The sequence below is a fragment of the Varanus komodoensis genome, unplaced genomic scaffold, assembly GCF_004798865.1.
Source record: "Varanus komodoensis strain SLA01 unplaced genomic scaffold, ASM479886v1 scaffold55, whole genome shotgun sequence".
Lineage (NCBI taxonomy): Eukaryota > Metazoa > Chordata > Lepidosauria > Squamata > Varanidae > Varanus > Varanus komodoensis.
In genome coordinates, this window is record NW_025336157.1 from 3,644,670 (window position 1) to 3,665,523 (window position 20,854).

At 57.2% G+C, this 20,854-nt stretch overlaps 1 protein-coding gene across 2 annotated transcripts; it reads right to left on the minus strand.

Moving 5' to 3' along the window:
- Window positions 1-383: 383 nt before the first annotated feature.
- ADAMTS4 (ADAM metallopeptidase with thrombospondin type 1 motif 4) lies at window positions 384-17,053 on the minus strand. 2 transcript variants are annotated; one of them, XM_044448728.1, is made up of 10 exons: window positions 17,042-17,053; window positions 10,281-11,600; window positions 6,217-6,540; window positions 5,615-5,747; window positions 5,220-5,387; window positions 4,061-4,347; window positions 3,306-3,492; window positions 2,184-2,359; window positions 1,746-1,921; window positions 384-1,067 (listed from the first exon to the last, which is right to left on the minus strand). In XM_044448728.1, the coding sequence occupies exons 2-10, from the start codon at window positions 10,944-10,946 to the stop codon at window positions 653-655; spliced, it is 2,532 nt and encodes an 843-aa protein (XP_044304663.1). In that variant the 5' UTR covers window positions 10,947-11,600; window positions 17,042-17,053; the 3' UTR covers window positions 384-652. The 2 variants fall into 2 exon arrangements, with proteins under 2 accessions (XP_044304663.1, XP_044304662.1); XM_044448727.1 differs by lacking the exon at window positions 17,042-17,053 and having other exon boundaries at window positions 10,281-11,630.
- Window positions 17,054-20,854: the final 3,801 nt, after the last annotated feature.

Genomic DNA, 20,854 nt, shown 5'->3' on the forward strand with positions numbered 1-20,854 from the left:
AACCCTTCAATCATACTCAAGGTACCCAGAGGGGTGAATAAATAAAAGCCAATAATAAATAAAGTTCAGAAGTGGTTAGCCATTGAGAGGAGCGGCCCCAGAGGAGCGAAGGGGGCTTGTGGAAAGCCCGTTCTTCCCGAATCGATGCCAGCTCTCTTCTGCCTTCCGTCTCCTTCATCCCGCTGCTGGTCTCCCTTAAACCTGGAATGATGAAGCGCTTTCCTCCCCATCCTTCTCCCCACCCCGGATTCCTTTCTGGAGCCTGGCTTATTACCCCATAACGTCTCGTTTCTCCCCGGGGAGGGAAGCGGGGTGAGCCTGCCAAGCCAACACCGAGTCTGGCTGTGCGAGCAACGCTCTTTTCCCTCCCCCCACTCCCCCTCCTCAGTGTCCTGCATCGCCAGATGTCCAGGCCGTGCCAAGCGGACCAAAAAGCAGTCCACAATTTGCTGCAGAAGAGCTGGCCGCTGTCCAGCCGAGACCCAGCATGGCGCCCTGCTGGTGAGCGGTCCTTCCTGTGCAGGGGGTCCTTGGAAGGGTGGCAGAGGCAGTGTGCCTTTGTCCTCTTCGGAACGGCCAAGGGCCGCCTCGGAGCCCCCCCCTCCCCACGCCGGCCCCCACTCAGGTTTGGAGGACCGCCTTGCTCCGGAGTCTATTTGCGGCCTCGCCGGTTCCTTAGGACCTGTAAGATGTGGGCTTTCTGCTTCAGCCACTGACTCGACGGCTTCTTCTGTGGCTTGGGCACAAAGAAGGTGTACTTGAGGCGCGGGGTCTTCTCGTCAGTCACCACCAAGGCCTGCAGGGTGAGGGGCTCCGCCAGCGGCCCCCGGCCCGTGATCATCTCCACGGCCTTGGTGGCCCCGTTGTAGCGCAAGGTCGCCCCGTCCTGCAGGCGGACGTCCTGCTCGGAGGGCGTCAGGATGTAGTTGCCGTTGAGGGCATAAGAGCCGTCCCGCCGGCGCAGTGCCAAGTAAATTCCATCGCTGGCGGACGATGAGGCGCTGTTCTGCCGGATCAGGATGTGGGTGGCTCCGGCGGGGATGGTGACCACGTCATTGTATCCGTACCTGGCGGGTGGGAGAGCAAGCTGCGTCAAGGATCGCTCGGGACGGAGTCTGGCAAAGGGCCGCCGTGGGATTCCTAAGCTGGCATCTGCAGCCCCGCAATGCAGCTTGGGGGGGGGGGGGTTCATTCTCAGCACAGCAAGTCGAATCTTGAACCCCCTGCATGCGAGGACTCCCAAGTCGGGGTGCAGGACCTCTTCCAGTCTGAGGGCCGCAGAGCAGCTCTCAGGGGGCCCTATTCCAGTAGTGGGCGAAGCTATTTTTCGGGGCTTGCAATCTATTCCCTGGAGACCTGAGCTTGCTTTCTTAGCCTAACTGCCATTCCATTCAAGGGGGATTAGAGCTGGACAGGGAAGGGTTAACCGCTCTTCCCACTTCCTGCAACCCCCCACCTCCTCACCCTCACACTGCAATTTAATCGATTTTTAATCGATTAATCAGTAGGAAACCATGGGGAGCTGCCACGCCTGGGGGAAATTTCTCAGGAGCCTGTTGTCCAGGAGGAAGGAATTAACCCTCCCCTCCTTGCGCTCCGCAATAAAACGCCCGGGAAAAGCCACACCTTGGGTTGCGGATCATTTCCACGCTTAGCCGTGCTTCCGGAAGCAAGACCTGGATTGCACCGGGAGCCACGCCAGGCATCCTTGCCGTTCCTGCACCGCCGGCGCAAGCGTCGCTCACCTGGGCTTGGCGAAGGAGCCGTAGACCTTGGTGCAGGCCGAGTTGTCCCCGCCGCACACCATGCATTTGTCGAACTTCTTCTTGGAGCCGATGACGCGGTCGCAGCCAGCGTGGATGCAGCGGCCCTGCACGCAGACCGAGGTGGACTCCGGGGAGCAGGGCGTCCCGTCAGCCACCTGGACCAGAACGACAGTCGGTTGGCCTCCCAGCGGTTCCTGGGCCTCCCGTTCCGCTCCAGCCCCCGCTTCCTCATCCCCTCTTGCTCTGGACTGCCTTCATTTCCCCCCGTGCCCCACCCTGACCGCCCACCTCCCCATCTGCTCCTGTGTTCTGAGACGGCCTCGGGCGACTGCACAGTATAGAAACGAATTAAATAATAAGCAAAAACACAAATGAATCCCGCCCCGCAGTCTGCCAAGGCACGGCGCAGCCCCTTACCCTTGGTTCCAGAACGTAGTAATAGCCCAGGGCGTGAGACTGGCAGGTCAGCTTGCACTGGTCGCGCTGGGCCACACCGCTGTACCGGGGCACCCAGTCCATCGGGGCCGGGTAATCCTTGAACATGTCCGTTCGGTGGTTGTACACGGCACACTGCTGCTCACGATAGGTCAAGGCTGGAACAAAATTTATTTATTTACAATATTTATTTATTTATTTGCAATATCTATCTATCTATCTATCTATCTATCTATCTATCTATCTAGACAGCTTGTATGCCGCCCCATTCACATAAGCCTCGGGGCGGCTTCCAATACATACATAAATATATTTCTAAACAAAATACATAAAATACTGGAGACATCCTGGTAGCGGATTTAAAATCAATAAATAAAATCAACAGTTAAAATAACGTTTAAATAAAAAGGTCTTGGCCTGGCGCCGAAAAACAACTAATGAAATCCCCATGTATTTGTCAGATTGTTATGCTGTGCTTTCTCTCTTTCTCCCCTTCCATTTTTCCCGACAACACCCCTGCGTGGTGGGCTCGGTTGAGAGGTAGGGGCTGGCCCCAGATCTGCCAGTGAGCTTCAGGGGCTTTTGAACCTGGCTCTGCCCAGTTCCAGAACTAACCACGACTCCACTGCTACTCAGGCAGAGTTGACTTTCATAACTTAACGCAAGATGCTTCTTGCCCCACAGATGGATGGGGGATTCTGCTAGTGTTCATGGAATAAAACAACAGTCCTTGAATGCAACCTTTTCTCTCAGTATCAAACCAGGCATATGTTCAAGAGGCCGAACGAAGCACCGGCTCAGTTTGCGTAAGAGGCTTGGTGTGAGCAGGTGGCCGGTCACTAGCAGCTTCACTAGCCGGCACCTGTCGCCTCGCTAGTCCAGCCAGAAAAGGAATCGGGAGGCCTGCTGTGTCCCATCCACCCCGTGCTTTTCAGCACTGTACTCTTGCTGAATGTACTCGGAAAACTTAAGCCTGCCATTCTGTGAGTCAAACTAAATGTATATTTAAGCTGGGTTTTTTTTTTTTTTTTTTGCTCTACTTTGGATGCCTCTTGGGTAGAAAGGCAGGGAACGCCAACGCCTGTCGTAGGAGTGTGATCTTACCGTTCCCGTCAGGGCATTGCTGGACCTGGCACGAGCGGAACTGGATGCGCTTCCCCTCGCAGTACTTGCCCCCGTTCCGTGGGACGGGCTTGTTGCACTCCCGGCTGGAGTACTGCACCCCCCCTCCGCAGCTGCGCGAGCACTCGCCCCACGGGCCCCAGCGGCCCCAGCCGCCATGGGTCGGAATCTGGAAGCAGGAAGACGGGAGAGAACCGGGTGAGGACGGGCTCTGCATGGCCAAAGGCCAGCGCTTAGTAATGCTGAGACAGGTCAGCGCCCTCTCCCCGGCACCGCAGGCGGGCGAACGGAAGCAGGCGGAGGTTTTGGCCAGGTTTCCCGATCTGCTTTTTAGCGAGAGTCAGTGCCGTGGGGCGGTGAGAGCCGCAGGCCCAACTGCAGAGACCTGAGCCCCCTGGTCCCGGGGCCCTAATGCAGCTCCTTGCAGTTCTCCAGATAACTAATCCCCTTTTCACAACAGCTGGGCTTTTGGGAAGAGTCCCGCCTCCTGCCCAGTTTTCCCTCCCTCCGGAAGCTGAATCGCCTCTCCCGAGGCTCGGACGGGCAAGAAGAGGTTAGGCCAGCATAGGCTGGCATTGCTGGTATCTGGGCCCGGCTTGCCCACCCCCAGCGGGACGTCGAGCTACATGCTTCGGTTCGCGGGGGCCGCCCCAAGAACTCCCCTGAACGGGGATTTGGCCCCCGGCGACGGGGTGCGAACCCTCCCAGCCCAAGCGCCTGCCAGCAGGGCGACTCACGTCGTACGCCTTCAGCTCCACCTTGCTCATGCACTGCCCGCTCATGCAGCTCTTGCCCTCGCCGCACCGCGTGCCGTCGGCCCAGGGGAAGTACTTGGTCTGGCACATGAACTGCCCGTTGATCCGGCCCGTGCACCACAGCGAGGAGCAGGGCGGGTGCATGTTGGGGCAGTGCCGGGAGTCCGGCCCGAAGCTCAGCTGGCACTGCTGGTCCACGTCGTAATTGTTGCCGGGGAAGACGGCCGGCAGGCTCAGGGGCTCGTGCGGCTTGTCCAGGAGGCAGAGACCTGCAGGGAGAGGGAAGGAAGGGGAGCCTTGGGGTTACGTAAGTCCAGGAAAAGCTCCCAGTTTTGTCAATTTAAAACCACCACCACCAGTAACCTGGCCTGACAAAGAGTTCTGGAGAGCTTGGAAGCCTGCACATTTTTCTCTGGTAAGCTCCAGCTTCTCGTTCTTTGTCAAGCATGATGCACATCGGGGGGGGGGGCCCTAGTGCGGCACCCACAACATTCTCCCCTCCCTGACCCCTTCAAAAATAAAATTGAGACAGTTCTTGGGAAATGTCAGGCCAGTCTATCCCCTTCCCAGCTTCAAGCCTCGCTCTTTGCCTCCTTTCGATCCCTTTGCCTCTTCTTCCTCTCCGGGCCGTCTTATCCCTCCCCGCTCCTTAGCTCACGGTTTCCCCCATCCCAGCTTCTAGCCTGGCCCCTTCGCTCTGCAAATGTGATTTCTCCTCCTGCCTTCCTAGCCACTTTCTTTCCCGGTCTTTCCAGCCTTGCCAGAGGAACCCGCTGGATTTGCTTCTCTTGCACTGGCAGGCTTGGGAGCCGTGATGGGAGACGAGGAGGGCGAGGGTGGATCATGCTCATGGGGCGAGAGAGCGCTGAGGAAGGGGGGGTGTGGCGGTCACAAAACATGGGGCCGGAGCGACGTGGACTTCAGGTCTGGCCCGGCAAAGGCCTCTCTGCGCATCCTGGCGCTCCCCTACACTGCCCGGGCCTCCCCAGCGCCACTGGCGCTCCTTTTGGGACGCCGCGAAGCATCGCCACCGTCCGGCGGTGCGTGAGGGCGGCATGCAGAAGAACCTGAGCGCTGAGGAGGAGACGCTTGCTCCGGCCAAACAGAGGAGGGGCATCCAGGTGGGGCGGCAAGCTCTTACCATGACCATTGTCCAGGAAATCGGTGATGAAGCGGCCACTGCACGGCGACCACATCTCATCGGGGTCCACGGGGGACATGACAGAAGCCATCATGTGACGGGAGTTGGTGTGGCGGTTCAGCTCTTTGCAGTGTTTGTCGTCGTCATGGAGCATGCTGAAGACATGCCCTACACGTGGGGAATGAGGCAAGGGGGACATTTATCATCTCCCACTCCCTCTAAGGCCCTCGGTACAGAACTGTGGTGCATCCCCGATTTATACGCTTGCCACTCCAGAGCGCAATCCGACTTTCAGGAGCCCCGTGGAGATGCCACAGCCTGGTCGCCGGATCCTGCTCAGCAGGAAGGGCCTGGAAGGAATGCTGGGGCGGACCGGCCACCCAGACCCCGCTTACCAAGTTCGTGGGCTGCTGTGAAGGCAGACTGGAGGCCGTCATCTTCCACGATGGAGCAGCTGCGAGCCGGGTCACAGACCGTGCCGACGTCCGCCATGCCGAGAGTGCCGCAGCTGGATCGCCCGCAAAGATCCTGCCAGCGGAAGAGAAACGGATGCTGTGGACACTGCTCTTGTGCTAGGGCTGGGCGGACTGGCGTTCAAGCTACTCAAGAAGGGACTGGCGTCTCCATGCGGCCTTTTGTCTGGGTGAAGCACCCTTTAAGCAAGGGGATTTCGCAGGCAGGCAGGCAGAGACCCCCCAGTTGCGTCCTATAAGTGCATCACTCCATAAGACATTCTCTCCTCCAAAAGGAAGAGAAACTGGAGCCAGCCAGAGCTTCCAACTTGGTACTAACATGCCAGGTCCCCATGATGCAGACAGGTTGCAGAATTCGGCATTTCTTAAGGACACTGATTCGCAGTTGAATCCGCCTCACAGGGTTGTGAAGATACAGTCAGAGAGGAAGAGTCATATATACGCCACCAGAGGGGAGAAAGGCAGGACAGAAATGCCATCAAAACTGAGGAAGATGTGCCTGGGGCCACCAGCGGGACGCTTACCTGTCGGGTGAAAAGAATGGCCGTGTCAAAGTGCTCCGGATCCTTGTCGCTGGGCTTGTTGAGGCCCTTCTGCCAGGTGCAGAAGTTCCGCAGTGTCTCGGCGGCGTTGGACGACACCTGCAGGCCGTCCTCGCCCTCTCCGATCACCACCAGCCTGGTCACGACCAAGTTGACTGGGTTCTTCAGGCTGGGGTGGCGGAAGAACTTGGCTGCGGCGGCCATGATGGTGAGCAGGTACGGCTTGAGGCCTCCGCCGTGGAAGCGCACCATCTCCTTGTCGGCCACCACCAGCGTCTCCACGTAGCGCGGGATGGAAGCAAACCTCTGCAGGGGAGAGAGGAAGGCGGGGGGATTAGGGGGCGGCAGACCAGTGGGCTTCTCCAGAAACTTCCACCATGGACCCTGCAACTGCCGAACCTGGACGCTTAGGAGTTCTGAGTGAGAATCTACTGGCTGGGGTCGATCGGAGTTGCAGCCTGAAACATCGGCCCTGTCCAGCTAGAGATGGCGGAGGCTGCTGTTGTGGGGAGAAGGTTCTGCACAGATTGGTCCATCTGCAGATGCTGCATCGATTCGTCTTCCGGGCCCTGCTTGACCAGGGGGAGGCTGCTGGTCAGTGGCGCTTGTGCCCGGAGGCCGGATGTCTGCGAGCAGCAAGAGGGTTAAGGAGCTGCATCCGACCGCGTGGCTCGCTCTGGCCGCATGCCACGCCGAATTCCTGTGCACGGAGGGGAGGGGGGGCTTTGGGGGCCGGGCTTGTCGCTCGGACGGAGCTGCCAAGCACCAAAGCCTTCGGTGCAGCGAGAGGGCAGGCGCCAGGCTGGGGCTTCCCCGCCCCGTGGCCAGCGAGAGGCAAAAGGCCACCAGGGGCTGCCGGAGCTCCCGTCCGGGTGGCCCGCCATCCTCTGCTTTGCAGAGGACTGCCATTTGGGGTCGTGCAGAAAGCTTGACACTCTCCTCCCATCCGTCCTAGACAGCACTGCCAACGGCCAGGCTGCTGGGAGTTGCGTGCCTAAACTTCCGGAGGCCGCACGCTGCACCGGCAGGGCTGTCCACTCCAAAATAATTCTATTTTTTTAAAATTATGCATACATTATGACGATGGAAACCCACATCCACTCTTTTGCTCTCTCCCTCCCTCTCCCCGTCTCAATGGGGCGTACTAACCCAGGCAAGGAGCCTGTTCCCCCAGGTCTAAATGCGGGTGTTGCGGTGGCACAGACACATTCTCTTCTGCACATGCTCAGGGAAAGAACATGCCACCCAGTTTTCAAATTACGAGGAGGCGGGGGGAGGACAGGGATCCTCTCAATGGAATCCACAAACTTCCCCCGACTTCCCCAATTTTAATCAGGTCTTGGCCTCCCACCAGCCTTCTAAAATCAGCAGCTCGGGGAGCGCTCAGGAAAGACACGTCCCTTCCTATCATTCTTCCTGAAACTGGAGCGCAGGGGGCCAGTCTTGGCTCAAGTTGCAATTGTCCTTTTAAAAAAAGTAAGCCCTTTGGGGCAGGAACCCGAGTTCGGCTTCTGTTGCTCTGTGGAGCTATGCTACAGGAAGCATGAGAAAGAGTCCGGGTGGGATGTGGGTGCCAGACGGGCCATGTGTCCAGAAGAGCCGGCTCTGTTGTCAGGACAGGGGAGGTCATCTTGGGCAGTACCCCGGAGCAGAGCAAGCCACCTGGCCCTGCCCACGGCATCGGGCCCATTCTGTGCAGGCACTTACAACATCCCTCAAAAGCTCCTGAGATGTTGGCTGTGAAGCAGGGCCCTCAGGTTTGCTGCAAAACTCCTGCAGCGGGTTGAGAAGCAGAAGTGAGCAGAGCTCTGCTCGAGGCTTCAGAAGCTCTCCAGTGTCCCTCCAGCCTAGTATCCTGTTTCCAGCAGGGGACAGCTACTGAGGCCTCTGGAAGGTCAGCAGCAGGCATGGGCAGAGCAGCCTCCCCCGACTGCTGCCCCCCAGCTTCTGGCATTGGGCGGTATACTGCCCTTGTCCTTGGAGGTTCCATCTGGCATTCGGAGCTGGCAGCCACCAATAGACTAATTCACCCGCCTTTGTAAAGCTCTTCTCACACTAACTGATCCTAACAGTGCTACCAGTCCAGCCTCTGTGACAGGTTGTCGTTCTTTCTGGAGATGCAGTTAGATCATGTCAGACTCTGAACCAAGTGGCCTTAAGGGAAGGGCCCCTCGTTAGCCTTTCGATGGTAGCTCTGGCACAGGACGAGCCAAACCGGGCATGCGGGCTTCCACCTGTGTCATCCCGCTGGCTGGGGGGCCAGGCCTGTGCCCCTGAGTCCTACCCTAATGGCTCCGGGGCTGATTTCCTCCAGGGAGGTTGGGCGCTTCTCTCTCCCCCTCCTTCCCAGCTGCCTCCTCTCTGGAAGCAGCCCGACCCTCCCAGGTGGCTTTCCACCTGCACGGGTGTGCATAGGTGGGATGTGGACTTGGGAGCAGTGAAGCCGGTGCAAGTAACTCCCGGCCCCGGGGCAGTGGGGCAGGTTCGGCCTGATTTCCTGCCTACCAGCGCCTGGCTGCTTCCCCACACGGTGCAAGAGACGGGGGTTTCCTGCTGCAGAGAGGCAGCTCTAGCCCCTTCCAGGCCCGGTGCTGGGTGTCTGGCCTGCAGCGGCTCGGGCGCCCTCTTCCTCGGTGGTCCCTGGGCCGGGTCTTTCCCGGCCTGGGGCAGCCCCTCTGCCACATGCGCCTCGTTTCCTGCAGGGAGGTGTGACCCATCGGAGAGGTGCATGCGAAATCTCGGCAGCAGCCTCTGGGAGCGCAGCCTGCCCTCCGCCCCGCTCACACAGCCGAGGCATCTTCAGGGGAGTCCGTGCCAAGGAAAGATCCGCCCCCTGTGCCCCTCTGGGTTCCCCTTTACTCCCAAGCAGCTGGGTCTGCAGTGCCCTCCAGGATCCCTCCTGTTCCGGTGCCACTTCTAGCCTCCTCTCACCACCCGCCCTTTTCCCAAAGACCATGTCACTTCCCTTCCTTCCCTCCCCTTCCCTGTTCCAAGGGAGGAAGGCCTTCCGGTGGCCTTCAGCCGAGCAGGGCTGCTTGCTTTCCCATGTGCCTCTGCATTTCTGCTTTCCCAACTCGGCAGCTGGGGCAAGGGGCGGCTGGCCGAGGCTCGGGGGTGGCGGCGGAAGGCGCGGCATCGTGGCCCTGGGGCTGGGCTTTCCCTGGCTCGGTCTGTTCTGCCGTGATCTCGCAGACTTGCCCCCGGGAGCGACCAGAAGGAAACAGGCGGCACATCCTGGCCCCGAGAGGGAGGGAGGACGCTTCCACGGCCGCAAAAGTGCCTCGAGGGAACGAGGTGGGAACGAGCGCACACGGGGGCGAGGGAGCCCTCGGTCTGCCCCTATGCGGTCGTGAGTGGGTTAAATCGGTATCGGGCCAGCACGGAGAATGCCGCTGGCAGGAGGGCCGGAGGGCAAGGGGGCTCTCCGTGAGGGTCTGGGGGCACCTGAGCAGAGAGATTCAGTGTGGGGTGTGGCGCAGCAACGACAAGCCTGGTCAGTGGCTTTCCGGGATCCTGCCCAGGAGGAACCGCTCTAGCGAACGCTCCATGTTGCAAAGTGCAGCCAGAGAAGGCCGCAAGTCTCACCTGTCGCCAGGTAAGGCCAAGGGCCACCAGGGCGACTTTAGCACCGCTGGACAGCCACCGGCTCTACACCGCCAGGCACCCTGGCCCCGCTCGGTCTCTCCGAGCTGCCTGCTCGCGTTTGCCCTCCCTGGCCGCGGAACGAGAAGTCCTTGGAAGATGCCGACGTGTATTCCTTTCCTTCAAATTATGGGAAGCCCTCCAAGTCCTCCCCCAACAGTGGCAAGGGAACCCAGGGAGGAGAAGTGCCCCCTGCGAAACCATCTGCTTCCGGTTCCCCGGAGAAAGAGGGCATCCTGGGACCCTCCCCACCACCTGGCCAAGGGCAACCTCAGTGTGAGACCGAACGCACCAGTGGCGCTTTTCTTCCCCTCCCAGAGGGCAGCCCAGGCGGCGTGTGAGGAACGGTGCAGGTGAGGGGCTTGCCTCCCACCCAAACAAGCCTCCGGAGGCTCCCGCCTTACCTTGGCTCTCCTGGGAGATCCTCCCGCCCCGGCCAAAGGCTCCGCGCCCACAGCCGGCCTGCTCTCTGGCACGTGGGATCCGACTCCGCACATCGGGCCGCCGGCTTTCTCCGGCATCTTCTTTCTCACCACGTGGGCACCGGCTCCTCCCGCCGTGTTTGGGGCTGCCCCTTCCAGGGGCTGGACGTGGTACTCGGCGCCACGGAACTGCAGCACCCCCAGCAGAGAGGACCCGTTGTAGTTGACGGCCACGATCGATTCCGGGTCGGAGTTCACCGTGCCGGTGAAGTACGTCCCCTGCTCGGTCAGGCCGTCCACTGCTTGCCCAGATCCGCCCAGGTACTGCACGGTCAAGCCCTCCGTGAAGAAGCTGGGGTCTTTCTCCAGGTGGAGGACCAGCTCTTCGCCAAACACCCGGAAGCGGTAGGCGAGCCGCTCCTCGGGGCTCCCGTCGGTGCCGAGGCTGTTATCAAACGTGCCGTCCTTGTCCTGGCCCGCACGGTGATGCGTGATGTTGAGCCTCTCCGGATAGATGATTTCTTCTTGGTACCCCCCAAAATGCTCATGCGCAGCCCGGATCAGGGGGCAGCCAGAGGCGAGCAAGAGGAGGAACGTCGGGAACAAAATGCTTTTAGAAAACGAGCTTGGATCTAGAGGGGCCTCCATTTTTCCTAGGGGTGTTTCTGAGGCAAGAGGCGCCCTTGAGGAGCAGCTCCTGGGAATCGCAAAAATAAGGGATCCCTCTTGATCTGTGGGGCACCCTAGCTTTGGGGGGCTTTTATAGACCTGGAAAAGCAGAGTCTGCCGCCTTGCACACTCGGGCTGAAGTTACTTCTTCGATTGTTCGCGTTCTATTTTAGCTAGCAATCGTTTCTTTCCAGAATATCTTTCTTTTCCTTCCCCGCTTTGTTGCTGCCAAGTCTTTCCTCCAATGGACTTTTGTCTTCTTTTCCACGCTCACGCTGCAAAAAATGGCCAGCGTCTTCCAAAAGTCCGTGCGGCAAGACAGTGTAGTGTTCTCCCCTCTAACCACTACCTTTTTTCTTCCCGTTTCAAAATTTAGAAAGAAATAATACTGATATTTTAAGCAAGCTCTGCTTCTCTTCAATAAAGGAGTTTAAATGAAGAAAAAAAAGACCTTGGAAATAGGAGAAGGAGCCAAGCCCCTGCAATTTCACACGTGTCTTTCAGTCTTCTGCATAATAATTCTCAGAAACTTTCTGCAACAGAGAGAGAGAATTCTGTGCTGTGTGTGCATGCAGCTGTTTTGTGTGTCTGCTCGCCTCTGTGTATATATTAGTCCTCTGCTGTGGCAAGCGACTCGACGTGCAGTGCTTATAACAGCTGCATCTGGCTCTCAGGATTGGCTGAACTGAGAAAAGGGTGTTTTTTTTTTTTTTAATCGCAACTTCCCCCGCCTCCAAATTTTGCTGATGCACATGGAGACGTAAGCCAGCAGTTTTTTTGTTTTTTGTTTAATGAGCTATTACGGTTTGGGGGGGGGGTTGTTTGGTTTTTTATTCTTCTATGAAAGGGAAAGAGGGGAGGCTAAGTTGAGAAATAATGATTCAGCCAGAGGCTATGAATCAACTGACACAGCATTTCGCTTGCTTTCTTCTTTTTTAAAAAGATAATGCCAGAACTTCTTGTGCGTTTCCTTCAGCTGTTCTGCCGCCATCCGCCAAGCTCTGAGTTCGCTTTACAGTACCAATTATTTGCCGAACTCAACCGGCTGCATTCAGATAAGGCGATGACCCACCCCAAGGGTTGGAAACGGGTTGGGCGCGGGTGGGTGCTGAAAGCTGGGTTATCGATCGTGCTGTCGGAACCCAGCCGCGCCTAACCATGAGGGTCAACGAACCACCCCGATTCAGCCCCTAAGTCGCCTGAACCTGCCGTATCGCCACACGGAACTCAAATTGCCCACAAAAGATATCGCAGGAAGCGGACCGTCAGCCTAAACTCCGAGAAAGGAAGCCCAGTGTCCAGTGGGTTGTTTCCTGTGCTTCCCAGTCACAAGGCAATGCTGTGCATTTCTATATCAGCGGAAGCCTATTAAATGCAATGGGATTTCTGCCTGAAAAGGCCCACTGATTAGCACAGCAAAGCCCCAATCCTGTCCACCCAGTTCCACCAAATCCTCCTCAGCCGGCTTGCGTAGGACAGTGCTGCCCCCTTCTGAAGCCAGCGACACCCGTCCGCAGCAAAGGGGTGCAGTCCGTTGCCATGGCTGCGCATCACTGCCTCCCAGGTAATCTGTCCCTGATCCCGCTCAACGGTAGCGACGTTCTCCCCACAGGTGACTCTGGGAATAGCTCCCTGTGGGGCAGCGGAGGACTCACCCCCTGGCCTTGGAGAGAAACCAGTCTCATTCCATGCTTTCTTGATAGGAGGGCTAGTGGGGGAGCGTGCAGATGGGAGGGAGGGAGGAACCGCTGAACCAACCCAGCTTGAGTGTGGGCCAAACATTCGTCTCCAGATGTTTTGGATATCGACTTCCAGCAGGCCCTGCCACCACGGCCCGTGTTCAGGGACACCGGGAAGGGAAGTTCACAACCTCTGGAGACTGACTTTTTGCCCAGCCCTGCTGGATCGTGCATAGGTTGACATCCCACCGGTTAGAAATGGCCCAAATTGGCCAAACCGTTGGGCAGTGTGCCCCAGTCCCCCCAAAGCCAGCCTTCATGGAACCCGAGGCTGGCAAAGTTCCTGACACGGACCGTCGTCCGTTGCCTGAGCACAAAGGCTTTCCCGAGTCCTGTATCCACCCACTAGACCTGCCCCCCTGGCAATATGGCAGGTAACGTATTCCCACACTGGAGACATTCAAGAAGGCACCTCGACAGCCATCTGCGCGGGATGGCGCAGGCTGGGGTCCCGCAACAGCAGCGGGTGGACCTGGCGGCCTGCACAGCCCCTGCCAACTCTCCCCTTCCGTGGCTGTCACAGTGGACTCCTTAGTTATTCGAGGACTTCTCTTAGTTGAAGGAGCTTTCCATGCTCCACTCAGGGCAAGCAGAGGCCCATTGCCTCGGGGGGCTTTTTGGGCCCAGTTTATGCCCCTCCTTTCCAAGAAATGGTGCAGCTGGATAGCAGACTTCTCCCGGGGCTTGCCTCTCTAGCTAGGCCATTGCCTCGGTTTCTCAGTGGGCATCGCTTGATCTCACTTGGCATGCAGAAACATGATTCAAACTTTGCCCTCTTTTATGAATGATGCACTTCTGGGGGGGTGTATGAAGTGTAAGTCGGGGCCCTGACTTTCCTCCAAGGCGACCTGGCTGACCTCTGGGAAAGCCAGCCGTGTAGTCATGACACTGATTCTTCCCAGATGCTGCCGCAGATCGGAGCACGGATGGCTCGTTCTGTCCTGGGCTCTCGGTTCACTCGGTCAGGGCTTTCCATTTTATGTCACTGTGCCTTTCCCAGGCCCAGAGGGATCTTCTGGGAATAAGAAGCCCTCCTTTCCCACAGTCCCCTGGGCCTCCTTGGAAAAGCTGAGAGACCTGCCAAGATGCACATGGGCCTGGCTGAGTGAGCCACACCGGGAATAAGCTCTTGGAAAACAGTGCTTTCGAGAGAGAAGAAAAGTCTGGCTGGGTTCCAGAGAGAAATCTCGCTCGTTTCTTGGCAGCCAGACACTAACTATGTATTCCTCAGCTTGTAGCAACCGACTTGCTCTCTTTCCCGAATTTCCGCTCTTCTTTCTTACTTTGTGGTTGCACCAATGTGCTGTTGCTGCATCGGACTGCTTCCTTTCTTCCATTGGAGGGCAGTGGAGAAGTTGAGAAGACTAGAATGATGTAGGTCAGGCCCAGCAAACTTCAGGCTAGTGGGAAAATCGGAGGAAGATTGCTCCCCGGGGCCGTTGGCGTCTTCCCTCGGATCTGTGCCCCCCTCCGGCAGATGAGCTCTTATCTCAGATCAGCTGGTACCTGGAGATAAAAGCGTCTCCCTGCTAGGCAAGGGGCAGGGTTTGGGGAGGCCGCTGCTGAGTGATTCTCTCCTGCTTGCTTCTACACCTCTGAGTAGGCTGAAAATATGCGAGAATCATGGCTTGTTTGCCCTTAGTTGCACTGACGGATGGGGCATGACCCTCCCGCCCCCTCCCCGGGATTTTTTTCAAATTAGGATTTGACTCTGAGACTAAAGAGGGTTCTGCACCTCTGACAAGGAGATGAAGATCTTTTTTTCTCATAATGCTAAAACTTGGCTCTTCCACATTAATAGGGGCAGGGATAAATCCTTCTGCTTAACAGGCTCTTAATGCTGAATAGAACCTCCTTGTTCAAGGACAGGCTACCTCTGGAGGTCAGAAACTGGCAGAGGACACAAGGAAGGGGTGCTAGACTGAAGGCCGGGGCACAGAACCTTTTTCTGCTCGAAAGCCAAATTGCATTTTGGAGGTACTCTCAGGGGCCACCTCTGGTGGGCAGTGGGGGGGGGGAAGCCCCCCCATATTTTAGCTTAATGCCAAATCTGTGGGTGGGGGAAAGAGTTTGGAGCTGCAGGAAGATGCATGGCCTCTGAGGAGCCCAAGGGGGGAGACCGGCCCCCCCGGCAGTTTTGTGCCCCTATATGCTGTCCCGCTTGTGGAATCTGGACCCCCCTGGCCTGATCCCAGCAGAGTTATTTTTACATTTCAGTATAATAAGTACAACGGGCGAAGTGTTGCGTTCAGAAACAACACACAGTCCTTGGTCTCTTGCCATGATCTATATCAAGTTAATACAATGGGCAAATTCTATACGATTCTTTCCCGTGCCTTTGTTTTCCTTTGTCCTCCTCTAACCTCATCTCGGGGCCTCTCCCCTCTGCTCGGCTGCGATTCAGACACCGCTGGTTTGCCGTCTCCCCCGTGCAGGGGGAGATCCCTCGGCCGCACCGCCAGGGCTTTGGCAAAGCCCCCACAGCCGCACTGGAAGAGGCGAGTTCAAAAGGGCAGATTCCGACAGGGCAGATTCAAAAGCTTCTGCGTCGCCCCCCTTCTTTCCTACCCTCCCCACCTCTTCACCGTCTCCCCTCCTCTACCCCAGTTTATTCGCACTCTTTCCAAGCCTTGTTTTCTCTCTCTGAAGGTCTTTACGTCCATGTGGCCACTTCGGCCCGTCTTGCCGCTCCTGCCATGGGGTGGAGCGATTCCTCTTCCCCCTGTCTTTTCCCTTCCTCCCCATGCTCAGCTTGGCTTCCTAGCAGATGAAAAAGACACTCCTCTAAGCTGGAGACAGACACACATCCCTTCATTTTCCCAATGGGGTACCACTTGGCATCTCAGAAACTAAGAAAGTGGGTATAATTTAACATACAGAGCAAGATTTCGGAAGGTAGGACTTTTCTTCCTTTCAATATCCTCTGCCCACCTCTTTCTGAATCAAATGTTCCATCTGCTGATACAATAACCTTTCACACGGCCAAATATCAAGGCAAAGAAACTGGGTCATTTGAAAAAAACATATTCATTCCGCTTTCAAAAGCATACGAATAGCTAAGCACCACTATCCTATAATATGCTGGCTCTATTCCCCAAAGTCCCCTCTCCTCGCTAGCTAAGAAACCCAGACTTCAGGAAGAAGGGCTTATAGCATCAGCGGTACAGTCCTATATATGTTTCAAGAGAGAGGGCCTTGCCAGCATTCCCCATATCTAACACACATCTAAACATTGCACCCAATATATCTTGCTTCGTACACTTGATGTTTTTCAGTGGGCATAGGGACTAGAAACATGCGAGGCTTTTACTTTAAGAAAACCAATTAAGTGGCGCGTCTGTCACTCTGCCGCTCGGAAGTTGTGAGTGTACGGTGGCATCACAGTGTTTGCTGGAGCCTCCCGGCAACGAGCCCTTTTTTTAGCCCCGTCAGACTGGCATGCTGGAGCGTATTAGTCCCCAAACCCTTTTGTTATAGGTGTGGTTTGGACATTTGCGGTGACACACGATCTCACACCGAGCGGTTCCCGCTCCGTGTCCTCTGGGGGGTTGTGCTGCGGCCAGAAAGGCACAATTTCTCATCTTCATTGACCTATATTTGGAGCAGAAGCCGGGCAGGGGAAACCGACCTGGAAGAGCGATTCACGCTCGTTTCCACTGGGCGTTGGACTCATGGACGGGGAGACAGGAGCCGGCCGGGTGGGGGGCAGATGGCCCAGGCAGCTGTGAAAGGAAATGCTCCCCATCCACTTTGGGAACATGGCCTCATTTCCACCCGTTTCCCATCCGGATGGCAGACACAGACGCTGCGGCTGTTACCTTTTTAACGCCTTAGAAAGGCATGACTCAGAGGAGGCCGGCAAGGCTGTGTGAGGCCACACAAAACTGGCCGCCCCGGAGGAGTGTCACTGTGCTGTGTCCCAAGCACCGCTCTGTCCCGCCAGGCCATGAGCTGTGCCCCTTTCCAGCCCCCCCATCCCAGCCCCTTCCCTTTCCCTGCATCCGGTTTCGTCTCCCTTCCCACCCTGAAAGAGTCAGCACCGAGCACGCTCAGGCCTGCTTTGGGGCTCCCCTTCCCAAAGATTATTTTTTTCCACACTTCTGCAAACCTGGGATTCCCCCAAGCCCATCGAAAGCTCCCCGTCGTGTCTGGGCGGTGCCATTTCGGCTTAATAATCCTCAGCACGAGTCTCCGTCATACCAGAAACGGAGCCGGATGTGCCAGGGAAACGCTTCCATTCTGGCACAGGATGAAGAGGAGGGGTTTGGGCCAATGGCTTACAGCAAAAGGTGTGCCTTGGGAGGGTTGGGAGGATGAGGAGCGGCGGCAGCCCACAAGTTTCTGGGAGTGAATTCCCAGAGTGGAATAATTAAGAGCGAGGGCCTTGTCATATCCCGGCAGGAATCGGAGGGAAGGCATAGGAGTCACCGCTTCCTTCCAGGTGGACTGGGTGGGCGAAGGCCACGGAGAACAGCCCAACGGGGGGCGGGGGGCATGGGCCGTGGGTCCGCCGGGGTTTTCAGGTGCTGCGTGGCTACGATCCCTTAGGAGAGGTATGGAATTGTGGCTCCTCATTCCCACGGGGGTTGCGAGTCCCCCTCCCATTTTCCCAGTGCCCTTCTGGAATGGCACGGAGCTCAGGGAACCACCGAACAACTGGGATCGGGGAAAGGGGGCATGGCGAATGGAAGAAGGCAGCCCCCCAGGAAAATTGAGAGGAACAAATTGGGATCGCCGACAAGCCAGTCTGGCCCTGCCTTCTGGCCCCCCTTGGTAAAGCGTACAACGTTTGGGTGTTGCTGAAGCCGTGCTCGGGACTGGCCTCAGCCTCTGTGCCTCCTTTTCTTAAAAGCAGAAAAGGAGGGTTTTCCGCGTGGTGGCAGCTGAGGTGTCCAGAAAACCCCAAACAATGGTGTCACTTGAGGCAGAACTCCCAGACTGACTCTGGGAACAGCTTGGAAGTAACGGCTCGGTATGTTCTTAGAAAGAGATGCAATGTTTGGCTCGCTTTCCCAGACTGAGATGCTTTTAGGTTTTTGGTTTTTTGTTTCTTTCCCCCCCTCCCCAAAGTTGGCCAGACCTTCCTATAGATTTTTTTTCTTAATCCTTCTGTTTCCATAACACAGAGAAGAGAGAGAGGAAAAGCCACAAGGGTGTAGACAAAAAATACACACCATTAATCAGAACGAGAGCAATGGATAGGAAATATTTCAGGGCGTTGGAAGCCGGTATTGATTATGCTGAGGAGGTGGCCCTCTTAAGTGGGGTTGAAAAAATGTTCAAAATTTGTAAACAAGAGCAAGAGCATCACCCATGTTCAGGGAATCGTTCTTCCCCACCCCTCCCCACCGCCCCTCTCAATCTATCATCATACACTGCAAAGTGCTGTGGAACCGAGGCATCTCTGCACGGGCCGAACGCCTTTTGCCGAACTTGCATTTCCGAGTTTCGTCAGTGTCTTTTACAGAGCACAAGAGGATGAAGGCCTCTGCCCCAAGGAGCGTCCAGTCTAAAATTCGACACAGGGAAAGCAACAGAGAAAGGGAGGGAAAGCGCTAAGGGAACCCACGCAAAGCCACCTGCTTAGAGCTAAGGAAGGAAGGGAGCCGCGTGCGCCTCAGCGGGAAAGGAGCCATTCAGAGCCAGAGGAGGGGAACACACTGGCATGTGTTTTGCTGCCGTGGGGATGCACTGTCTTTCGACAGCTCTTCAAACAGATGGCCGCTCTCTGCTCACAAAAACCAGCGGCCTTGATCTTTCCAGTCCGGGGCTGGAGAACTTCCAGGGGTCCGGGTGGCCCTCCCGCACCCTTCGCTTTGCCCTCGGCCCAGCCCTCGCCTCTCCGCCTGCCGGTGGGGGACACGGACCTCCACCCAGAGGTAAAGTGGCGCAGCGGCGGACGTGTCTAGAGGAGACATCGCCCGCCCGGACAAGAGGGCTCAGGACATGAAAAACAAGCCTCGGGCATCTCAGGAGGGAAACAAAGGCGGTGATGAAATCGCGCAACAAAAGGCTTCAGTGCCGGCCCGGGGTCAGCTCTCAAGCAGCACCAGCGCAAGGCGCTTGCGGACAAAGGGGCTCTCAGTCCGTCTCTGGCAGTGGCGGGGGCAGCAAGCCTCTCGGCCCGGGCAGCAGAGCCGGGGCTGCTCCTGAGACGGTCGTGGCTCGGGGGGGAGGCAGCTGGCTCGTGAAGGGCCCAGGGCAGCTCCCCGTTTGGGGTGCGGCTGCATCTGGGCTCCAAGGGCACGTGACGCGAGGCACGCCGAAGGCGCTGGTTTCGACCCCCGCGGTCCCAGGTACAAGTTCCTGGTCCCTCTGAGGCACTGAGGGGTGATGCCAGGCGGGGCAAAGGGGGGTGTGGAGCCTCCCCCCCCCCGAGGGCCGCATCCCACTCTGGAGACGCCCTCGGGGGCTGCATTGCGATGCTGGGCAGGGGCGAAGGGGGAAAGGAACTCCAAACACCCTTTGGAGAAGCATTTGAACCTTTGGGAGCGAGGGGGAAAGCACGGCAGTCAGGAAGCTGCCAAACGATTGGCTGTCAGGGAAGGGGGTGTGGCCAGAGGGAGGGGGTGTGGCCACCTGGATCAGACAGTGCTGGACCGTGCAGGCAAAACAGAACCATCGAATAGTAAAGTTGGAAGGAGCCAAGGAGGCCATGAGGTCCAGTGGCTTGCATAGCACATGCATAAGAGTTTAGTCCAACCTTGGACATCCTTAAAGCAAAATTGCCCTTGTCCCATTCAATTCGCCTTTTAAAACCCAGAACTTCTGCCCGTCCAATAAACCAGTATTCGAAACGCTGAGTGTCGTATGTTCTGGATTCCCCCTTTGACCCAGCTACTCTCAAACCGTTGCCCCTACAACCCACCTGAGAATTGCTGGGGATGTTAGCTGAGCCATTAAAAAAACGCCGTTCTTGTTCCACAAATCAGAGCACGCACTTCAGTAACATGTCATTTTGTCTCCTAATGCAACAGGTGTGCCTGGGAAACAAAATTTGGGGAATGGGGAAGTAAATATTTAGCGAAAGGTGACCCCAACTACACCTGGGTTGTATTGCAAGAGTCCCTGGCTGCAGGCCGGACTTCTAACCTGCTCATTAATGCGGCCCTGGTCAAAATCCGCCTCTCGCCACCCCCAAAACCCAAGTTCTCCACTGTCCTGCAACCTTTTTGCAGACTTCTGTGCTGCGTTTACCAATTGCAAGACTTCAGCTGCACAGCAAACAAAAGAAGGGCGTGTGTGGATTGAGGAACAAACATCTGTCTCCATGTTCTAAGCGTGTCTGTTGGAGTCGGGATGGAATTCATTAAGCCAGGGGGTCATTGCGGGTTCCCCGTTTTTCAACAGAAGTAGGTTAGATAAATATCTGCGAGGGATGCTTTGTCCAAAGGGTTGCCACAGAGCGATGGAGACGGTGGCACACATGTCCTTATAAGGTGCGTTCAGCTCTCCGTTTCAGGAAATCAGTAATGCAGCCGAATTCGCGCTGGTGTAAATGCAGAATTTGCTGGCGTTGCCTGGTCGCCCGATTTCGGCACTCGCGGGGTGTGACTCAGCCATTTCGTAGACCGAGCTGCGATCCCCTCGGACGGCACCCCTCTGCCCAGATCGGTCGAGAGGAAGCTAAGCGGTCGCAACGCATGCGGCGCGGCCGGCGAAAGCAGAAGGTTCTCCCATGGAGGAGGCGGTTGGGCAAGGGGACAGGATGGCGGTGTGTGAAATGCGGGTTCGCCACGGAAGGTGTCGCAAGTTGCGGCTCGGCTGGGCTCGGGGTGTGCTCTGGTGGTGGCCGGAAAGCACAGCTCGGTGGCCCACGCAGGCAGAGCAGGGCAAGTGGGGCTTCCCGGCTGGGTTTATTCCCGGCGGCAGAGAGGGGAGCGCTTGTCTTGCCCGTGGCCACCGTCCTTACAGGCTTTGCTATCTTAAGCAGCACATAAGTACGAATCAGTCATAAACGCCTCGGGGAGCGTTCCATCGGGGTCTGCATGCCAGTGCGGGACGAAAGCGGGGAGCACCCCCTCTTTCTTCCCTTCCTGCCGCCCCGTGTCTCTCTGCCACCCCTTCTGTCTCGTTCCCACCCCCTTCTTGCTCTTGGGATCCCTGGACCCGCTCCTGGCTGCCATGAGAGCATCATTGTGGGGCCCT